Raw genomic sequence first — 17656 nt, 5'->3', positions numbered from 1 at the left:
CCTGCATCAGGCTCTGTGCTGACAGCTTGGAGCCTGGAGTCTGTTTCAGATTCTGTGTCTCCCTCTCTCTCTGTCCCTCCCCTGCTTACACTCGTCTCTCTCTGTCTCAAAAATAAACATAAAACATTAAAAATTAAAAAAAAAAATCCATTGAGAGACTACTCCTGAAGCAAACTGAGAAATTGTCAGAAAAGAAAAGGAAATGACCAGGTAACTCCTCGGTGTTGTTCTCAATGTTTGGCTCCCTTTTTAATTCAACAGCATATCCCCAGTTATGACACAGTGGTGCAAACCACTGGAGACTCATGGCACATACCATATGATGAAGACTTGGTGGAAAGATACTCTTATGAAGTGCCAACGAAATGGCTGTGCCTTCACCGAAAGACATAAAGAGTGCACCCCATGCACAAGTTGTGTTTGGGTGCCCTACTAGTTGGCATCAGAGCTCTTCAGTCAGTGCTTGCTTAGAGTATTGCTCCTGTGTGATCCACTTTGTTCTGTTTGGTCCAGTTGGGTTGTGTGTCAACAAATTGAAGGTTTTTTTTAAATGAAATAAAACATATCTTTTCATAAGCAGTTGTATTTGTATTTTTTTTCACCAGCCATTTGTTTTCGGAGACTTTGTCCAAGATTGGGCAAGTCAGGGCAGAGTGAAACCTGTGTTTCCCCTGTCGGGCCAGCTAGTCCACCAACTTGGGCAGTAGGTGCTTCTGATATCCATTTTGCTACTCCCGACTCGCCTTCCAGTTCCACCAATAGCAGACCCAGTGCATCTAGCGGGGCCTAGGCTACTCATGTTGTTTCTAAACCCCTTGTCTCATTTCTGGTAGGATCTCATCCTCTACACATGATCTCCGACCCATGCTGAATCACTTATGGTCCTCTGTGATAAACTGGCCAAGATACCAAAAGCTTATTAGCAACGTTTACTTACCACCCAATGATTTGAGTGGGAGAAAAAGGAACAGTTCGTTCCCTTTAGCCTGTGGTCATTTCTTCTTCATTCTACAATGTGTTTTTCAAATGGGTGAAAATTTTGTGAACACTATTAATTCCATCACTCAGTATATGAGGCCTTTTTAAAGGATACAGATTTTTTTTCATTTAATCAAGTTTGACTTTGTTTAACAAAGTGCTTAACTTTTCACGTTTGCCTCTGTTTTATCTGCTTGCCAGCCAGCTTACACCTCACTGGGCCTTGATTTTAGCTGGAAATATTCAGGTCCACAATACTTTAAATTCTTTCTTTATTGATACATGTATGATTTAATATTCAAGAATAGGCAAAACTAGGGGCACCTGGGTGGCTCAGTCAGTTAATCGTCTGACTCTTGATTTTGACTTAGGTCATGATCTCACAGCTTGTGAGTTCGAGCCCCACGTCAGGCTCTGTGCTGACAGTGCAGAACCTCCAGGGGATTCTCTCTGTCCCTCTCTCTCTCTGTTCCTCCCTCACTCATGCACTCTTTCTCTCAAACATAAATACTAAATAAACTTAAAAAAAATAGGCAAACCCAGTGTATGGTGATAAAAATCACAATAGTAGTTGCCTAAGGCAAGAGCACAAGAGACCTTTCTGGAGGGTGATAGAAAGTTCTCTATATTGATCTGGATGATGCTGACTTAGGTGTACGTGTATATTGGTCAGTTTATCACAATCAACACTTAAAATGGATGCATTTACAACAATGTACCTCAAAAAATATTAAAATTAAAAAGATAATTATTGGAGCTCCTGGGTGGCTTAGTCAGTTAAATGTCTGACTTCAGCTCAGGTCATGATCTCACGGTTTGTGAGTTCGAGCTCCGTGTTGGGCTCTGTGCTGACAAGCGGGGAGACTAGCGCCTGCTTCAGAAGAATTCTGTGTCTCCCTGTCCTTCCCCTTCCCCACTCATGCTCTCTCTCGCGTGCTCTCTCTCAAAAGTAAATATTTAAAAAAATCTTAAGATAATTATTTACATGAAATGAGTAATTACCTCATTTACACAAAGCTGTATACATAGATATAAGTAGGGTGTGTATTATGCACAGACTACTCAAGAAAACAAAGGAGGGGATGTTTCATCTCCTTATTCATTTACCGGGTCCTACACTGCTGTGCGCCTAGAAAAATAGCTCTCCGGGAAAGTGTGCAATTATTTGAAAATATTGAAGATACTGAGGGTCAGAAAATTCTCCTACATCCAATCTGCTTATTTTCTAAATTTCATAAATGACAGACTTAGAAAACTATGCTTTCAGTGAGTTAAATTTTTTAAAGGAACTATCCTAGTTTTAGGAAAATTTTAGAAAAGAAAAATGAGTTTGTTAAATAAGCTTATCTGAAAACCTAATGCAAATACCTTACAAGGAGCACGTGGAGATGGGGGAGAATACAAAAGGAACCCCAAAACTTTGAGTGATCCTTGAAGAACAGAAAGTCCAACGGTAGTCTGTCCCTAAAGGATGAAATGGCTTCTGTGCATCCTACAGCTAGTTGGTGGAGACATTTCAACTATAACCCACCTTCCCTGATTCCCAGCCAAACAATCTTTCTTCTCTACACTGTAATTTAGGTTAGAGTAGTTCATAGAAACTCAAACAGACTGAATGGTAGGGCATCCAGTATTTAGATTTAGGGACTTAGTTAGCCACTAACTAAGAGAAAGGGGGAAGAATGAGAGCAAAGAAACAAGGGAGTACCTCTTTAAAGGGTCCACATTTGTAGAATGGCTGGCTCTTCAGTGTAGAAAATTGTGGCAGGGAAATTACATTATTTTTTTAACTCTTTAATACCAGTAAAACTCTGGGGTGCCTGGCTGGCTCAGGCTGAAGAACATGTGACTCTTAATCCCAGGGTTGTGAGTTTAAGCCCCACGGTGGGCTTAAATAATTTAAAATAAATAATTTAAAAAATCCTAATCTGCCTAACATGAACTGAGGTGCATCTGTTCTTTGTCCAGGAGCAGGGGACGTCTAGGGCTGCTTAGTGTAAATCACCCTGACACAGGACACTGAGGAGCGTAGGAGTTTTCCGAAGGAAGGCAGCTGGTACCAAACACTTAGGCTGCCCTTTTGTATTCTGAGTGGAAAAGAAAAAAAGTTACCTGTTAAGCAAAGTCCGAAGAATTAATTCTTTTAAGTTATGCTAATGGGGCACCTGGGTGGCTCAGTTGGTTAAGCAGTTAAGCATCAGACTCTTGATTTCAGCTCAGGTCATGATCTCATGGTTCCTGAGTTCCAGCCCCATATGGGGCTCTGCACTGACAGTGCTGAGCCTGCTTGGGATTCTGTCCCCCTCTCTCTCTGCCCCTACCCTGTTTGCTCGTGCTCTCTCTCTCTCCTCTCACTCTCTCAAAGTAAACTAAAAACAATAAACTTTAAAAAAAGTTATTCTCTGGATTGATAGTATCTTTTAAGTCACCTATGAACAAATGAAGACTTTCAAAGGACATTGGCTTTGCCACCGAAAAGTCTAGGGGCGCCTGGGTGGCTCAGTCAGTGAATTGTCCAACTCTTCATTTCAGCTCAGGTCATGATCCCAGGGTCATGGGGTCAAGCCCCACATGGGGCACCACGCTGACAGCATGGAGCTGCTTGGGATTCTCTCTCTCTTTCTCTCTCTCTGCCTCTCCCCTGCTCATGCTTGATCTCTCTTGCTCTCTCTCTCAAAATAAATAAGCTTAAAAAAAAAACCTTCTAGGGGCATCTGGGTGGCTCAGTTGGTTGGGCGTCCAACTTCAGCGCAGGTCATGATCTCATGGTTCGTGGGTTCGAGCCCCGTGTCAGGCTCTGTGCTGACAGCTCAGAGCCTGGAGCCTGTCTTCGGATTCTGTGTCTTCCTCTCTCTCTGACCCTCCCCTGCTCACAATCTCTCTCTCTCTCTCTCTCTAAAAAAAAAAAAAGAAAAAAAAAACCTTCTAAAGTGCTTTGTGTTTCCTGCAGACATGCTCCTGAATTTATACTCTCTTTTTCTCCTGCTGTTCACGGACTGAATACAGAGAAGGTCTCAAAGGAGAGACCTGAGGTGATTGTTCTCGCAGGACTACATTGGCACTACCTCACCTCTGTGCCTGGTTCTTCACATTAAATTAATTTGTGTCTTCATTTTTGCACTTAAATATAATTACTCGCTTTGGTCCTCTAGCAGGTTTCTCACTTTTTGAAACAGTGTCCTAATGTACTATAAAATACATCCTATATGTTCACGTTGTATTTCTTTTTCCCTAATAGCTTCATTCTAAAGCAGGAATGGAAAGGAAGAGTATATTATATGAGTGTATTATATAACTGAATTCTGTCCATCATGGTGAGTCTTATACTCATTTGCTAAAATTTAATATTATCAGGGTAATTGAGGACAAAGCTAAATGGAGTTCAGACCTGGTATTTTGGCCATCCTTCAGTAATTTGGAATTCCTAGAGTGAAAAGCCTCTAAAGGAACCTTTGTCAGAATGACTGGGCATTTAGGAACATAGACCACTGTGAAGATATGGCAATATTTCTTTTTTTTTTAATGTTTTTATTTATTTTTGAGAGAGACAGAGCACGAGTGAGGGAGGGGCAGAGAGAGAAGGAGACACAGAATCCAAAACAGGCCTCAGGCTCTGAGCTGTCAGCACAGAGCCAAAGTCAGACATTTAACCAACTGAACCACCCAGGTGCCCCTATTTTTTCTGTTTATTTATTTATATTTGAGAGACTGTGAGCAGGGAAGGGGCAGAGAGAGAGAGTAGACAGAGAACCCGAAGCAGGCTCCATACTGTCAGTGCAGAGCCTGACACAGGGCTTGAACTCACAAGTTATGAAATCATGATTTTAGCCAAAATCAAGAATTAGACACTTACTCAACAGACCCACCCAGGCACCCCATTTATTTTGAGAGAGACAGTACACGTGAGCAGGGGAGGGGCAGAAAGGGAGAGGGAGAGAATCCCAAGCAGGCTCCATGCCATCAGCAAGGAGCCCGACCTGTGAGATCATGGCCTGAGTCAAAATCAAACATTGGATGCTTAACTAACTGAGCCACCCAGACACCCCAAATGGTGTTATTTTGATTTAGGTATTCTTTCAAGCTAGGACTTAAGCAGATAGAGTTCTCAGTAAGAGAGACCAGGCAGCCCACTGTAGCCCACAGTGTGAGGGTAGGATTCCCAGGTAAAATACAGGACTATAAGTTAAATTTGAATTTACGTTTTTTAGTGTAAACATGTCTCAAGTATTGCAGGAACAGACATACTAAAAATAATGTCTATCTGAAATTCGCATTTAACAGGGCACCCTATATTTTCATTTGCTACATCTGACAATTCTAGGTGAGACTTAGATGGGAGGGTGATGGTAGTGAGGAATGAAGCGTCTAATAGCCCAGAAGTCTTACAGGAGGTAGAGGGAAACAATGTGAAAAAAGGAGGTGAGTAAAAGGCACCTGAGAGATGGAAGAAAGGCCAGAAGACCAGCTTTTCCCTGCCTGGTCCCAGCCAATGGCAAGCAGTCTGCTTAAATGTACACTCTATAAGCAGAGACTTCCATTTAGAGATCTACCTAGAGAAAGCCATAGAAAGTTTTGTGAGATGAAAAAATATGAGAGACAGAAAACCAATGAGCAAATGCAGTAAATCTGGAGAAATAGTTTTTAAGTTTCTCTTATCATGTCTATTTCATGATATTTCAAAATTTCCTAAAGCTCTGCCACTGAAAAATACTACTAGGGAAGCTCTGTCTTCGAAATGTATTCTTTGTTGGCAATATTCAGTCCGTCAGGTGCTTCCAGAGACCCCACACACACAACTTGCTTTCAACCCAGAATTGAAATAAATAGGAAGACAATCATCTAGTCCCTGATAGCAGCCCAAAATAGTGTGTATTGCTACCAGAGTCCTCTTCTCAAATGGATTAAGTTAGTAAGGTAACCGCGATAATTTGTTGTAAATAGCAGTGTCAGATGAAGGGGTTTTGGTAGTTTCTGACAAGAAATGTGATGAAAATTTCAACCACATTAAGATGATTACCCCACCATCTCTTTGGTGTTAATTTAAAAAATTAACTAAAAAAGAAAATCCTTGAAAAATTACTGCTTGGGACTTAAATTTCTAATATGGTAGAGACATAAATTCAATTTGGAAGAGACGGGGTCGGGTTGCCCCATCACTCTGGCTGGGCTAGAACATTCCTCGGCATCAAGGTTAGTTCACATAGAAACCTTTAAAATCAAACAGATTTCTTTTGCTCTCCATGACAGCATCAGAACAGAGAATGTCCAGGTTCTGATGGTGCCAACGGAATTCCCTCAGGACTCAGCTGTGCCTCGGGCTGCCCAGGGCAGAGTGGTGTCCTGGCCTAGGAGAACAGAATGGGCCTCCAACGTCCATAAAATAGGTCCCTTTGCAAGTGGGCATGGCAGGCCTTCCCAAAGGTAAGTCCTCTGTTGCTTAAGATGTACTGTATTACTAAGACTTTTTGTGTGTGTGTAAGTTTATTTATTTTTAGTAATCCCTACCCCGAGTGTGGGGCTCAAACTCACAACCCTCAGATCAAACCGCATGCTGTGCTAACTGAGCCAGACAAGTGCACCTGTTCCTGAATCTTTAAACATAAATTATTCTGTTCTCCTCCTCATTTCAGTGACCTTGTCCTAGAATCCAAAGCTGCATTGTTTTTGCTCCCTTGCTCTAAAGCTGGGCTGTCTATTGCTGCCAAGTTTTTATACATATGTAGCTATGTTGATTACATACATAAGGACTTTTTTTAAGTATCATTCTCTGTAAACTCTTTTGTAACTTTTTATTCACCTGACAGAAAATGAAAACATTTGTATGGTCTTCTACCATTTCTTCCTCATAATAATAATGTAAATTCATAAAAAGAACCAGCCAGGTTAAGCGAGGGCATTGTTGAATACCATAAACTCCTACTTGCAGAGCTGTATACTTATAAACTACGCAAGGCCTCCTTGTGTTCCGAAGGAAATTTGTGTTCCAGGAAGCTGTCACTCTGATAATATCTATTGGCTCAAATTAAGGGTCATGTCCTTTGGTATTTCGTCTTATTCTGGTAGGAGTGGTCAAATCTTTGAAGAAATGGATCTTTTCCAAGTTAGGCCCTCTGATGTCCAATTGCTAAAGAAATAAACTCTAGTCAGACCAAGTTTTTTGAAGAAGAGTTCAGGAAGGATTGCTGCTTTACACAGATAAAGGGTTTTTATCTTTTAAAGCAAATCACATGGCTCTTTTCATTCAGTGACCCACCACGGGAAGTTTATGTGAGGCATCAGTATTGAACAGTTTGTGCTTTAAAAGTGTCAGTAGATATTTTATTCCTGTCCACTGCCTTTATCCCCAGAAATTCCAACACCACCCATATGCTGCTCTTGTTTCTAACCTCTTAAGCCTGGTCATTTTCGGCCCCCTGTGAGATGGCCAACAGGGACCTTTTAAATTACTTAAAGGTGTTCCACGAGTGCCTGGTGGCTCAGTTGCTTAAGCGGCTGACCCGCCATGGTTTAGGGTCAGGTCAGGATCTCACAGCTTGTGAGTTTGTGGGGGCGGGAGGCGGCATCAGGCTTCACATCGGGCTCTGAGCTGACAGTGCAGAGACTGCTTGGGATTCTCTCTCTCCCTCTTTCTCTGCCCCACCTGGCTTTCTCACAAAATAAAAAATAAACTGTAAAAAAAAAAAAAAAAAAAGGTATCCCAGTCTCAGGTGTTGCCTGGGTGGCAAAGTCAGTTAAGCGACAACTCTCAGTTTGGTCTCAGTCCGAATCTCAGTTTGTGGGATCAAGTCCCGCCCCTCATAGAATTCTGTGCTGATTGGAACCTGCTTGGGATTCTTTCTCTGTCCCCTTTCCTCTCCCCACCCCACCCCACTCCCATCCCCTGCGCGCACTTGCTCTCTCTCTCTCTCGCTCTCGCTCTCTCTCAAAATACATAAACAAACAAACAAAAAAGTGTTCCAGCTTCAGGATTTCAAACTTTAAGTTCTTCATCTTGACCACAACTTGTTTACCAGTCCTACTCCTTCATCCCAACTACCAGCTCCTTGGTGTATTCCTCCAGAGGCGGCTATTGTCCATCCCCATCTGCCTTTGTTTGCTTGCCTTCTTTTGCTCCTTTCACCTCCTGCAGTGTCTTATCTAAACCTATATTTGGATAGCCCCAAACCATACCACTTGCTCCATTTTTACACACCAGTATTGCTAGAAAAATCGTGAAATTATATAGCTGGAACTTCACTCTCATTTGAAGATCCTTGTTTTTGTCTTTCATTGAATTCCCATTAATTTCCTGAAGGAGCTCTCTCAACTTTTGCAATATTAACTTGAAAAATAGCTTGTCTTATTTCCTTTTCTGTTAATTGGGAAGATGAGCTACAGCAGTACTTCTCTAGCTTTAATAGGCATAGGATCATCCAGAATCTTGTTTAAAATGCAAATTCTGATTTAGGTCTGGTCTACCTAGTGATGCAGTGCCACGGACCATATTTTGAGTAGTATTGTGGAGTAGCTTCAAGTGAGCTCAAGCTAATTTTAAAATAATAATACAACAACACTCGTGAGTCTGAGTCCTGAGTCATCACCTCACCTTTCTGTCAGCAGATGACTTAACTAAGATCTACAAGTCATCTGTTAGGAGCCTCTTCAGCAATTTTTGCCCTTTCCAATAACTTTCCCATCCTGAGCTTTTTTTCCCTTTTCTATTCTAGGTTACTTTTTCTACCTGCCTCCATTCTGTCCCTTCTTGGTGATTTGAGACCTTGTTCTTTTCAGTGAATCCCTTTCCACTGGGCTCTTTTCCAATCTAACCCAAATACCTTTAGGCTTGTAGCCTGACATAAACCACGCCTTGCTAGGGTTAGTTTAATAGACAAACGTCTCAAAGGAAGGCGCCATCTCTACCCCTGGTTTCTTCCCAATTCCACACCTGCAGCTGAGTATCTCCGAGTGGCCTGAGGACCCACAAATTGAACCACTTTGGGAACCACTCATCTTCGCCCAAAGTGACTTCTTGCCTTACTTTTGTTATTTTTTTCGTGCGCCTTCCCCCTTACTCGTATATCTACTCAATTAGCAAATTGTGTTTTTACCTTCAAAATGTCTGTTGCAGGCTAGTCAGTCAACTCTTGACTGTCTTTCCAAAAAAAAAGCTCTTTTATAAAGCTTTGTACCTGAAGATGTTCAAAATAGTGTTATTGATAATAAAAATAAAGTTGGAAGTAACTAAATGCTCAAAACAAGGCAGTAAAGAAGTAAATGTCATTTTTAATGTTACAGTGATTAAAATACTTTGTGTGTTGGCCTGGATTAAATGAAAAAGCATCTATAAAATGGTATATCTAATATGATCCCATTTTTTAAATAGGAAGGAAGGAAAAAGACACCTAGAGAAAAGTATCTTAAAGAATTAACATTTTGTTGTTAAAGCAGGCAACTCTTGGTCGCCAGGTTGTGAGTTCAAGACCCATGTTGGATTGGATATAGAGATTACTTAATCTCTATACTTGATTACTTGATTCCAACATGTTGAGAGGTATCTCTGGGTGTTAGAACAGTGGATGATTTTTACTCTCTTCTTTTCATCTTCTGCATAGTCTGAAATTGTTACTGTGTATATGTCGTGTTCCACTGAGGCACAGATATAGTAGATACTAAGACTGCCATATGACTGTGAGGCACACACCACTGATTATACAAAAAGAATTAAGAAGAATCTGACTCACAACCGCTGGCCCCATAGCCAGGCCAAATATATAGCAGAGCCAAAGGGGAAAAAAAAGACAAAGAGGTTTCTTTAGAGGGTCATTGCCAGGCTCTGAGTTTCTTCAGTGTCCTCTGACCCCAGGACCCCAAGAAAGATGCTTCAGCAGGAAGACTTGGAGAACCTCCTGCGGTATGGATGGCCCAGAGTGCTGGGGCCTGAGAGTGCTGAGGGCTCTGGGAATGGGGCCTGAGTCTGGGTGCAAATATAGAAGATGACTGACTGAGAAGGGCCAATGAGCAGCATTGGAAAGGGAGTCAGAGAGAGGGCTGCTGCCTTGGAAGGTTTCCCAAGGGCCAGATAGGCCCCAGATGTGTCAGGAGAAGGTTGTCTTGGGCTGGAGAGAAACTTTTGGATGCCCAGGGGGTTGAAGAAGGAGCTGCAAGTGACCACCTACATATAAAGAAAAATATATGGGCCCAGCAGAGAACCACTAAAGAACCCGGAAGAGTGACCGAGAGAAGCAGCATCAGCTTTAACCAGGCTCACCAGAAATACCAGCTTTAAACATCTGCTAGGCCTAAAAAACATGAAGCCACTCTTTCTTACCTACCCTCCCATCCTACCCCTCCACTGCCCATCCTCTACCTTGGCTGGGGGGGGGGGGGTAATTGAACCTGGAGTGATTGAACCAGGAAAAGCCAACCATGTTCCCAACCCCTTTCTGCTGGGGGGCTTTAATCTGAAACCAAGCCGGCAGATTAGAAATGATGCAGTGATGTTTGGAATTTTTATTGTCTAAAACTGGATATTCTAATTTCTGAATTGAGACTTCATTTATTACTTAAAGTGACCATAGCATTACATATTGTCTGAGGAACAGCGAAGTAATGGGACCTGCCAGAGCTTTCGTGTAGAGGAAAGATTGAAGCAAGAGCAGGAGAGGAAAAATCAAATTGTAGTTTTATCACAGTCTGTTCACCAGATTCTGTTACCAGAACCCAAATGCCTGCTTCCATCGTTTTTTGCCTCCACCAACTTAACCACTATCCAATCTTCTAACAGTATAAATTCATTTTGCCTGTTTTTATACTTTATAAGGATAGAACTTTCAGGATGTGTTCTTTTGTGGCCGGCTTCTTCCTTTCAATATTATGTGAGGTTCATCCATATTGTTGTGTGTAACTGTATTTCATTTTCATTATTATACAATGTTGTATAGTGTGAATACACCACAACTATTGATTGTACTGTTCGTGGGCATTTACATGCTTCCAGCTTTTGCCTATTACAAATAGCACTGCTTTGAATAGTATATTACTTTTAATAATAGGGGGACAGCTATTTAAAAATCTCTTGTAACTATTCTTTCCCTTCCATTCCCATTACTACCACCCCAGGTCAGGCCTTCAGATATGTTCACTTGGACTATTCGCAATAGCCTCCTGATTGATATCCCCATCTATATAGTTCATCATAAGCACTGCTACCAGCTTTATATCCCCAGAGCATAATTCTAATTATGTCGCTTCCCTTACTCAAAAACATTAAATATTGGGGCACCTGGGTAGCCTAGTTGGTTAAGCATCCGACTTTGGCTCAGATCATGATCTCCCAGCTCGTGAATTCAAGCCCCATGTCAAGCTCTGTGCTGACAGCTCAGAGCCTGGAGCCTGCTTCGGATTCTGTGTCTCCCTCTCTCTCTGCCCCTCCCTCATTCGAACTCTCTCTCTCTCTCTCTCTCTCTCTCTCTCTCTCTCTCTCTCTCTCAAAAATAAATAAATACTTTAAAAAATGTTTTTTAAACAAAAACATTAACTTTCTCCCCATGGCATTCTAGCCAGAGCCTAAGTTCCTTAGCTTAGGCATTCAAGGCTGCTTCCTTGCATTTGTGTCCTAATCTAGAACATTTGTGAGCCCTAGTCAAGCATGGCCATTGCCATATCCTAAACACAGGCTCTCTTTTTCCTTCTCTGCTTCTCTCTTCGTGTCACTCCCACTCCATGTTACATCTCGGAGCCACTGACTGACACTGCTTCCAACAACTAACACACCTGGCAGGTTCTTGTCCTCCTAAGCTCAGCTTATATATACTTCTTCCAGCAAGAAGCTTACATTCCCTATGGCCCAAGGTAATTACCCATTTACAGTGCTCTGTTGAACTCTTCCTTATGTATCATGAACTGTCTATTAGTGCTGCTTTTAGTCATGTTTCATCTTCCCCACTGAACTCTGGTTCTGATGGGGCCCTCATCTGGCTCATCTCTGTGTCTCCCAGAGCAGCCAGCCCAGCTTCTTACTCATAGAAACGGCTCAATACATGTTTGTTGAATGACTTTGGAGAAGTTTGAAAGTGTCTTCCTGATTTTTACCTCCAATTCCCACTTCTCCTTTGAGTGAATTCCCCTCTTGCTCCATGGTATTTTGTGTGTGAACTGGCTAACTCAAGAACATAGTCTTTGGTGTCTGAAGCTTTGATCCTCAAGAAATACTAACTTCTTGCTGCCACCCTCTATCATCATTACCATTTAAGCCCCCTCTGTCTTATATGAATTCAGTATGATGTATTAGGCATCATTATGTACATGCACTGTGATAACTGGAATAAAATTTGCTATTCACCTGTAAGACCTCAGCCCAGGACTTTTACTCTTGGAAATGTTTTAGATCTGTTGCCTTGTTGATTTTTGAAAGTTGCCTTTGTTTCACCACTGTTGACAAAATGCATTCAGGGTGAAATTTGGGGATCTCAGCTGAGATCTATCATATCATTTCAAAGCAAGGAGAAAATAGGACTGGAGCACTCTCTGGCTTTCCCATCAATAACTGGCTTCTCAAGAACTAGTCCCTAAATTGGTGACTGAAAATATTGGTTATAATGATCAGAAACCTCATTCATTTACTCTCTCCCCTGTTACCCAGAGAGAGGCTGCTGGCTCATTCTGAGCATCCGAGATGACTTAATTTTGTGGTAAGAAAATAGGAATTAAAGGAAGCCAATTAGGAAACCTCAAGGAAGAGGAAGTGTCTCTAAGCTAAAGGGAAGGCTGCTGAGTCTTATTTCCTCTCTGTTCCTAACTCAGTCTCTTGGTGCTGGCCAACTTCTGTACCTCCCTTTCCCCACCTGATTAGGGGGCTGGAAGGGGGGCAGGTTGAGGGTGGCGAGCAGACTGAAGGAAGTTAAATAACATCCCTAAAGACCTCAAGAAGATAGGTATGAAAATCTTATCAGTGAACTGATTGATCCTGACAGTCCCCACGCCTCTGTCCACAGCCGTGGGCGAGGCTGCCTGTGTGGGGGACAGGGTGGGTAAGAACTGGCTGCACTCCAAGTTAAGAAAATAGACTTTCACTTCTGAACAATAGCAGAGTGCAGTGCAGGTTGGTGCAGTACTGCTTTCCTTCTGTACTAGGGAGCGATCAAAATGAAGTAGCCAACAATCCAGTCCTTTATTTACCAGTGGCCCCCCTTTACGAAGACAGAAGCTGAGTTCAGGTCTAATAGTAGGTGGCTTATTTTCACAGCAGTGGTTAATATTTTTTTTTCTGTATGCCTTTAAGGTGGGTACAGCATGCTTGCCTATTTGAGAGAAGAAACCGAGATCATGGTCATCAGGTAGTCTGTGGCAAGGCTCAGACTGTAATTCAGTGCTTCTGACGCTCAGCGCAGAGCCTGACCATGTTCAAGACTCATGCCCCTCCCTTCCCCTTCAGATTTTTCACTGGAACATTTGCTGTTCTCTCAAGCTATGCAGGGCTTCCTGTGTTATCATGCCTAAGGGGAAGTTGCATGTTAAAAACCACCAACGGTTAAGCCCAAGCCAGCTAGGGTCTTCCATTGCTTCTTCCAGTATTCTGGGGAGACCCATGAGAGCTCTCAGTGTTTCTCAAGATCTTTGGCTTCCAGAAACAAGAGATCAGTTGAGCATTGCATCTTCATTTAAGGGGAGTTTGAGAAAGCAAGAGAAACCTCAAAAGTTGTGAGAGGATAATACTGATGTTGGTATAGCTAAAAATCAAGGGTAAACTGAAAGTTAGAGGTTTGGGCTCTAAAAAAAGAAAAAAAAAAGTTTTGGCTCTATAGAAGGGAGGGATGGGAGATTCCTGGATAGTTTTAGTTAAATGACCCTTGGGTTAGGCTGATGCAAGTTTATTCCCTTTCAAATCAAAGGATAGCATTTTCAATATTGGTGATGACTAACAGAATCCAGGCACAGAATTATATTGACTGGTAAGGAAAGGATGGAGCAGAATGGAAATGACAGTTGTGTAGCTATGTCGATAGGCATCATATTGTACCCACCATTGGTATTGGAGGATGAGAGAACCACACTAGATGTTACAGACAAGGGGGCAGGGGAGTGCTGCTTTATTGGAATCTGGTCACATAAAGAATTTGAAGGACTTTCAAGTAAAGGCATAACCGAGTGCTTCATATAAGTCACAGAAGCACACTTCCCCCACACTTGGTGCTTCATTTGTCCGTCTTTTTGACCTATAAATTATAGAACTGGAGTACAGAGACATCACTTTTCTCCTTCCCAGAGACTCAGCCAGAATGACAACTCCCAGGCAGCCGACCATAGCTCCTGGGGTGCAAGAAGAGCTCCAGGACTGAGATTGCTGTGAGAAAGACACAAATAGGGAAAGATACAAATAGAGCCACGTCCTTGCCTTCAGTCCCCTGAGAAGTACCTCATTGGAAGTCTGGCCGGGGAGCTGGGCAGAGGTCAACCTCCCTCCTACTTACTGTCCACCCAAGTTGCTGCATCCTGAGCTCTGTCCTGGCTACAGTTGTCCTTTGAGGTCAAGAAATCCTCACTCTCCTAAAATACTCTTTTACCAGTGTTGATGGCCAACTCTGGGCATTGTGTTTCAACATCTGCCAATATCACATGGAAAGAAAGATATAAGCTCCATTTTTATATTCCCTGGTTCACCGTAAGCTAAGGGCTAAAATCTCACCTTGCCTTTAAACACCACGTGAATCAGCATGTCTGCAGTCATTGGGAATCTACGCTGCCACTTTTTACCTTTGCCTTGTGGGTAACCCCAACCTTCCACCTACCTCCACCCCCAGGGGAGAATGTGGGCCTTGCCAAATGGAGGCCCCCAGGAGATTTTCCAAGACTCACAAGATGTCAAGTCATCTCTAAAATTTTTCAAAAAACCAGAAAGTCATTTCAAAAAGTATAACTCGGTGGCCCCACAGAGAGGAAGATCAAACTTTCCACATAGACACAGCAAGTCTGCCCCCGTAGGCCTGTGTGAAAGCTACAAGAGTACTGATGACTTTGGTGAAAGCTCCCTAACCCAAGGGGAAATCCACCTGGGTAAGTAGTTTGGCTGCTGCTTGGCACCCAAGCACCCAATTCTGTCTGCTTCCAGGGGATTTCCCTTAGCAGTGGAATCAGCAAGGGGTTTGTCTTTCTGAAAGATTTCCCAGAGGAATTCATTTGTGTATGGGAAAAAAATCTCAAATTCCAACAAAATCTCTGATCTTTTAGGCTTTTGAAATCTGGATTTCTCATTTATTCACAAATCTCTTCAAATAAATAGAAAACTCAGCATGCATATCCACTGAATGATCTGAGTGCTTGCTTTATGCTAGACATCATTAGCCATTGAGGATACACTGGGGAGCAAAATAGATGTGACCACTGCCCTCAGGAAGTCTGGGGGTCTAATTGTAGCTTTGTTTGTGTTTGTGTGGAAAATGAGGTTGACTCCTTCCAGGCTGAGTACTAAAATGTATGTACCATCCAAAATCCAATGCCTCTTTCAGGGCCCAGCTTAAGTGTAACCTCAAGAAAGGATCAGGATTTTTTTGAATATGTGACATTGTAATGGCTTATGGTGTCTGTGATTTTAAATATCCCATCACTGCATGGCAGTGAGAATGAAAAGCAGACATATCCTATCCCATAGGAATAATCAACAGGATTTGGTAACTGACCAGACAGGAAAGTAACAATAACAGCAACTGTTTAATGAGCCCTGTTACATGCTAGGTACTTGGTTTAGTTCTTTACTTGCCTTCTCTCATTTAATCCTCACAACAGCCTCCATAAAGTGGATCTTCTCCAAAATTAATCGATAAGGGAATCCAGACTTAGGAAGTTTGCATAAGGTCACATATCTAGTAACTGTCACAAATGGCATTTAAATTCAGATCTAAATAGAAAAGGATGCACTCTTAACCCTGATGCTGTAAGGGATTCATTCATTCAACTAATATTTACTGAGCACCTGATATATGCAAGGCCTTGTTCAAGTGGCCTGAGCAATATGAATGAACAAAAGATTCTTGCCCTCATGGAGCTTAAGTTGGGGCAGTGGGGGCTGGGACAATAAACAAAATTATGAATTACATTAGGAGAAAAAGAGCAGAATAACGAAGAATCATGATAATATAGGGGAAGAGTAAGAAGTTTTGGGGAATCGAAGACTGCTGCAAGGTTTTGGTTCTGAGTACTTGTAAAGTGTGGTACAAGGGGTGGGAACTGGCTTGGTGGGAAAGAAATGAAATGATGAGCTCTGTTTTAAATACATTGAATTTTGAGGCACCTTGTGTCTCAAAGTGAAAAACATCCCACAAGCAATTAGATAAGAATGCGCTTAGGAGAAGGGTCCAGCTGGAGAGGTAGTTCTGGGAGATATCAGCATGGGATGGGGGGACTGTTCAGGCTGTGGGACTAAATGAGTTCACCCTCCTTAGCATCCTTACAGAGAGCTTTTTATGACTATTCAGGCAAAGTCTGGGAATTACAGTACACTAGCGTTGCTCAGAGTGTGAGGGAAAAAAGCACCCAAAAGGTTAGGAGTTGGTCCTGAGGGTAGGGTAGGGAACTGCACCAGAAGTAAGGGACAACTTTTATTGGTATACTTGGAAATTAGAGCTGGAAAGTACCTGTGTGCTAGAGATGTTGTTTGCATTTAGTATTTTCTTAATCATGTTTCACTTTTGGACTTTTTCAGGTTAATAACATGGAAATTTATTTTTTAAAAACATTGTTGAGAATTGGGTCTTAAGAACTACTTAAGAGGTTCTTAAACTTTTTTTCCTTTTAAATGCAAAGTGAGTTTAGGAGAAAATACGTTACAGAGGTAAGAATCCTTGCTTTAGTATTACAGCAGGCACTCAAGTGCCAGAAACGTAGGCAAAACCGGCCTCCCAGATGCACAAACTATATGGCGAGGGGGCGGGAGGAACACTAGCCTAACGTCAAGTCTTGCATTTTATATTGGTTAAATAGGAGTGTGCCTTGGGAAAAGTCAAAATAGGCTCCATTTTACAATTTAAAAAGTCACCTGCTGTTCCCCCGGAGCTACTCAGTCCGCTACTCCCATTTGTTCAACAAATGAACGGGGCTATACGACCTGTCTTTTCCGTTCTTCATAATCAAGACAACTTAACTTCATGATTCCTCTATTACACCTATATTTCCTCAGTTCCACGTCTAAGACAAAGCTGTCGGGATTGCTGGCCAAAATGACCTTGCCTGGCGAGATCTCTTTCCAGTAGCTACTAGAACCCCCTCCCGTCTGTACCTAAAATGAACGGTTACTGCCGCAGCAGCTGCAACCCATTTTCTCCTGTAGTAGGAAAGTAAGTGGGTGGGTAAAGAATAGATTAGGAAGATTGCAGGAAATCGAGACACAAGCGGGATACACACGTCCCCAAAGTGACGAGAGACTTAAATACACCATCCGTTTAGGTCCCACCGGTAAGCAGATCATTACTCGGGGCCCCCAGAAAGATTTTCGTTCTCGCCGTAGTCCATTCACTTTCAGATGAAAGCGCTAACCCTCCACCACGCCAGTTTCACCTGGCATCTTGCACCCGGCTGAGACTTGCGGCTGACGCAAGCGCTCACCGAAGCACTCCTAGTCCCCGCTCTCCCCACCCCCAAGGAGGGGTGGGGCCTCGGAGCCCTCTCTGCGCTCCAACTGGCGCTGGAGTCGCGAGTTCCGCGCGTA

General features: G+C 42.6%; 2 protein-coding genes and 1 long non-coding RNA gene across 5 annotated transcripts in view; 2 read left to right on the top strand and 1 right to left on the bottom strand.

Annotated features, from left to right (window-relative positions):
- PRORP (protein only RNase P catalytic subunit) overlaps nt 1–576 on the top strand; it is a 131072-nt gene extending 130496 nt beyond the window's left edge. For both annotated transcript variants that reach the window (XM_029951644.1, XM_029951645.1), the window contains one exon: nt 262–576. In XM_029951644.1, the coding sequence (XP_029807504.1) occupies nt 262–393 (132 nt within the window). In that variant the 3' untranslated portion in view covers nt 394–576. The remainder of the gene's footprint in view (nt 1–261) is intronic.
- Nucleotides 577–6305: 5729 nt separating this feature from the next.
- Nucleotides 6306–17656, top strand: part of PSMA6 (proteasome subunit alpha 6) — a 32055-nt gene continuing 20704 nt past the window's right edge. Inside the window, exon 1 of the mRNA XM_029950266.1 lies at nt 6306–6399. Coding sequence (XP_029806126.1) covers nt 6381–6399 — 19 coding nt within the window. The 5' untranslated portion in view covers nt 6306–6380. The remainder of the gene's footprint in view (nt 6400–17656) is intronic.
- Nucleotides 14016–17630, bottom strand: LOC115300749. 2 transcript variants are annotated; one of them, XR_003912824.1, is made up of 3 exons: nt 17554–17630; nt 14427–14558; nt 14016–14299 (listed from the first exon to the last, which is right to left on the bottom strand). It is a non-coding gene; the product is annotated as an uncharacterized LOC115300749 (long non-coding RNA). The 2 variants fall into 2 exon arrangements; XR_003912823.1 differs by having other exon boundaries at nt 17506–17623.

This window comes from Suricata suricatta, chromosome 9, assembly GCF_006229205.1.
Source record: "Suricata suricatta isolate VVHF042 chromosome 9, meerkat_22Aug2017_6uvM2_HiC, whole genome shotgun sequence".
NCBI classification, from domain to species: domain Eukaryota; kingdom Metazoa; phylum Chordata; class Mammalia; order Carnivora; family Herpestidae; genus Suricata; species Suricata suricatta.
Note: the sequence above shows the minus strand (reverse complement) of the source record. Positions and strands in the feature narration are given on the sequence as shown.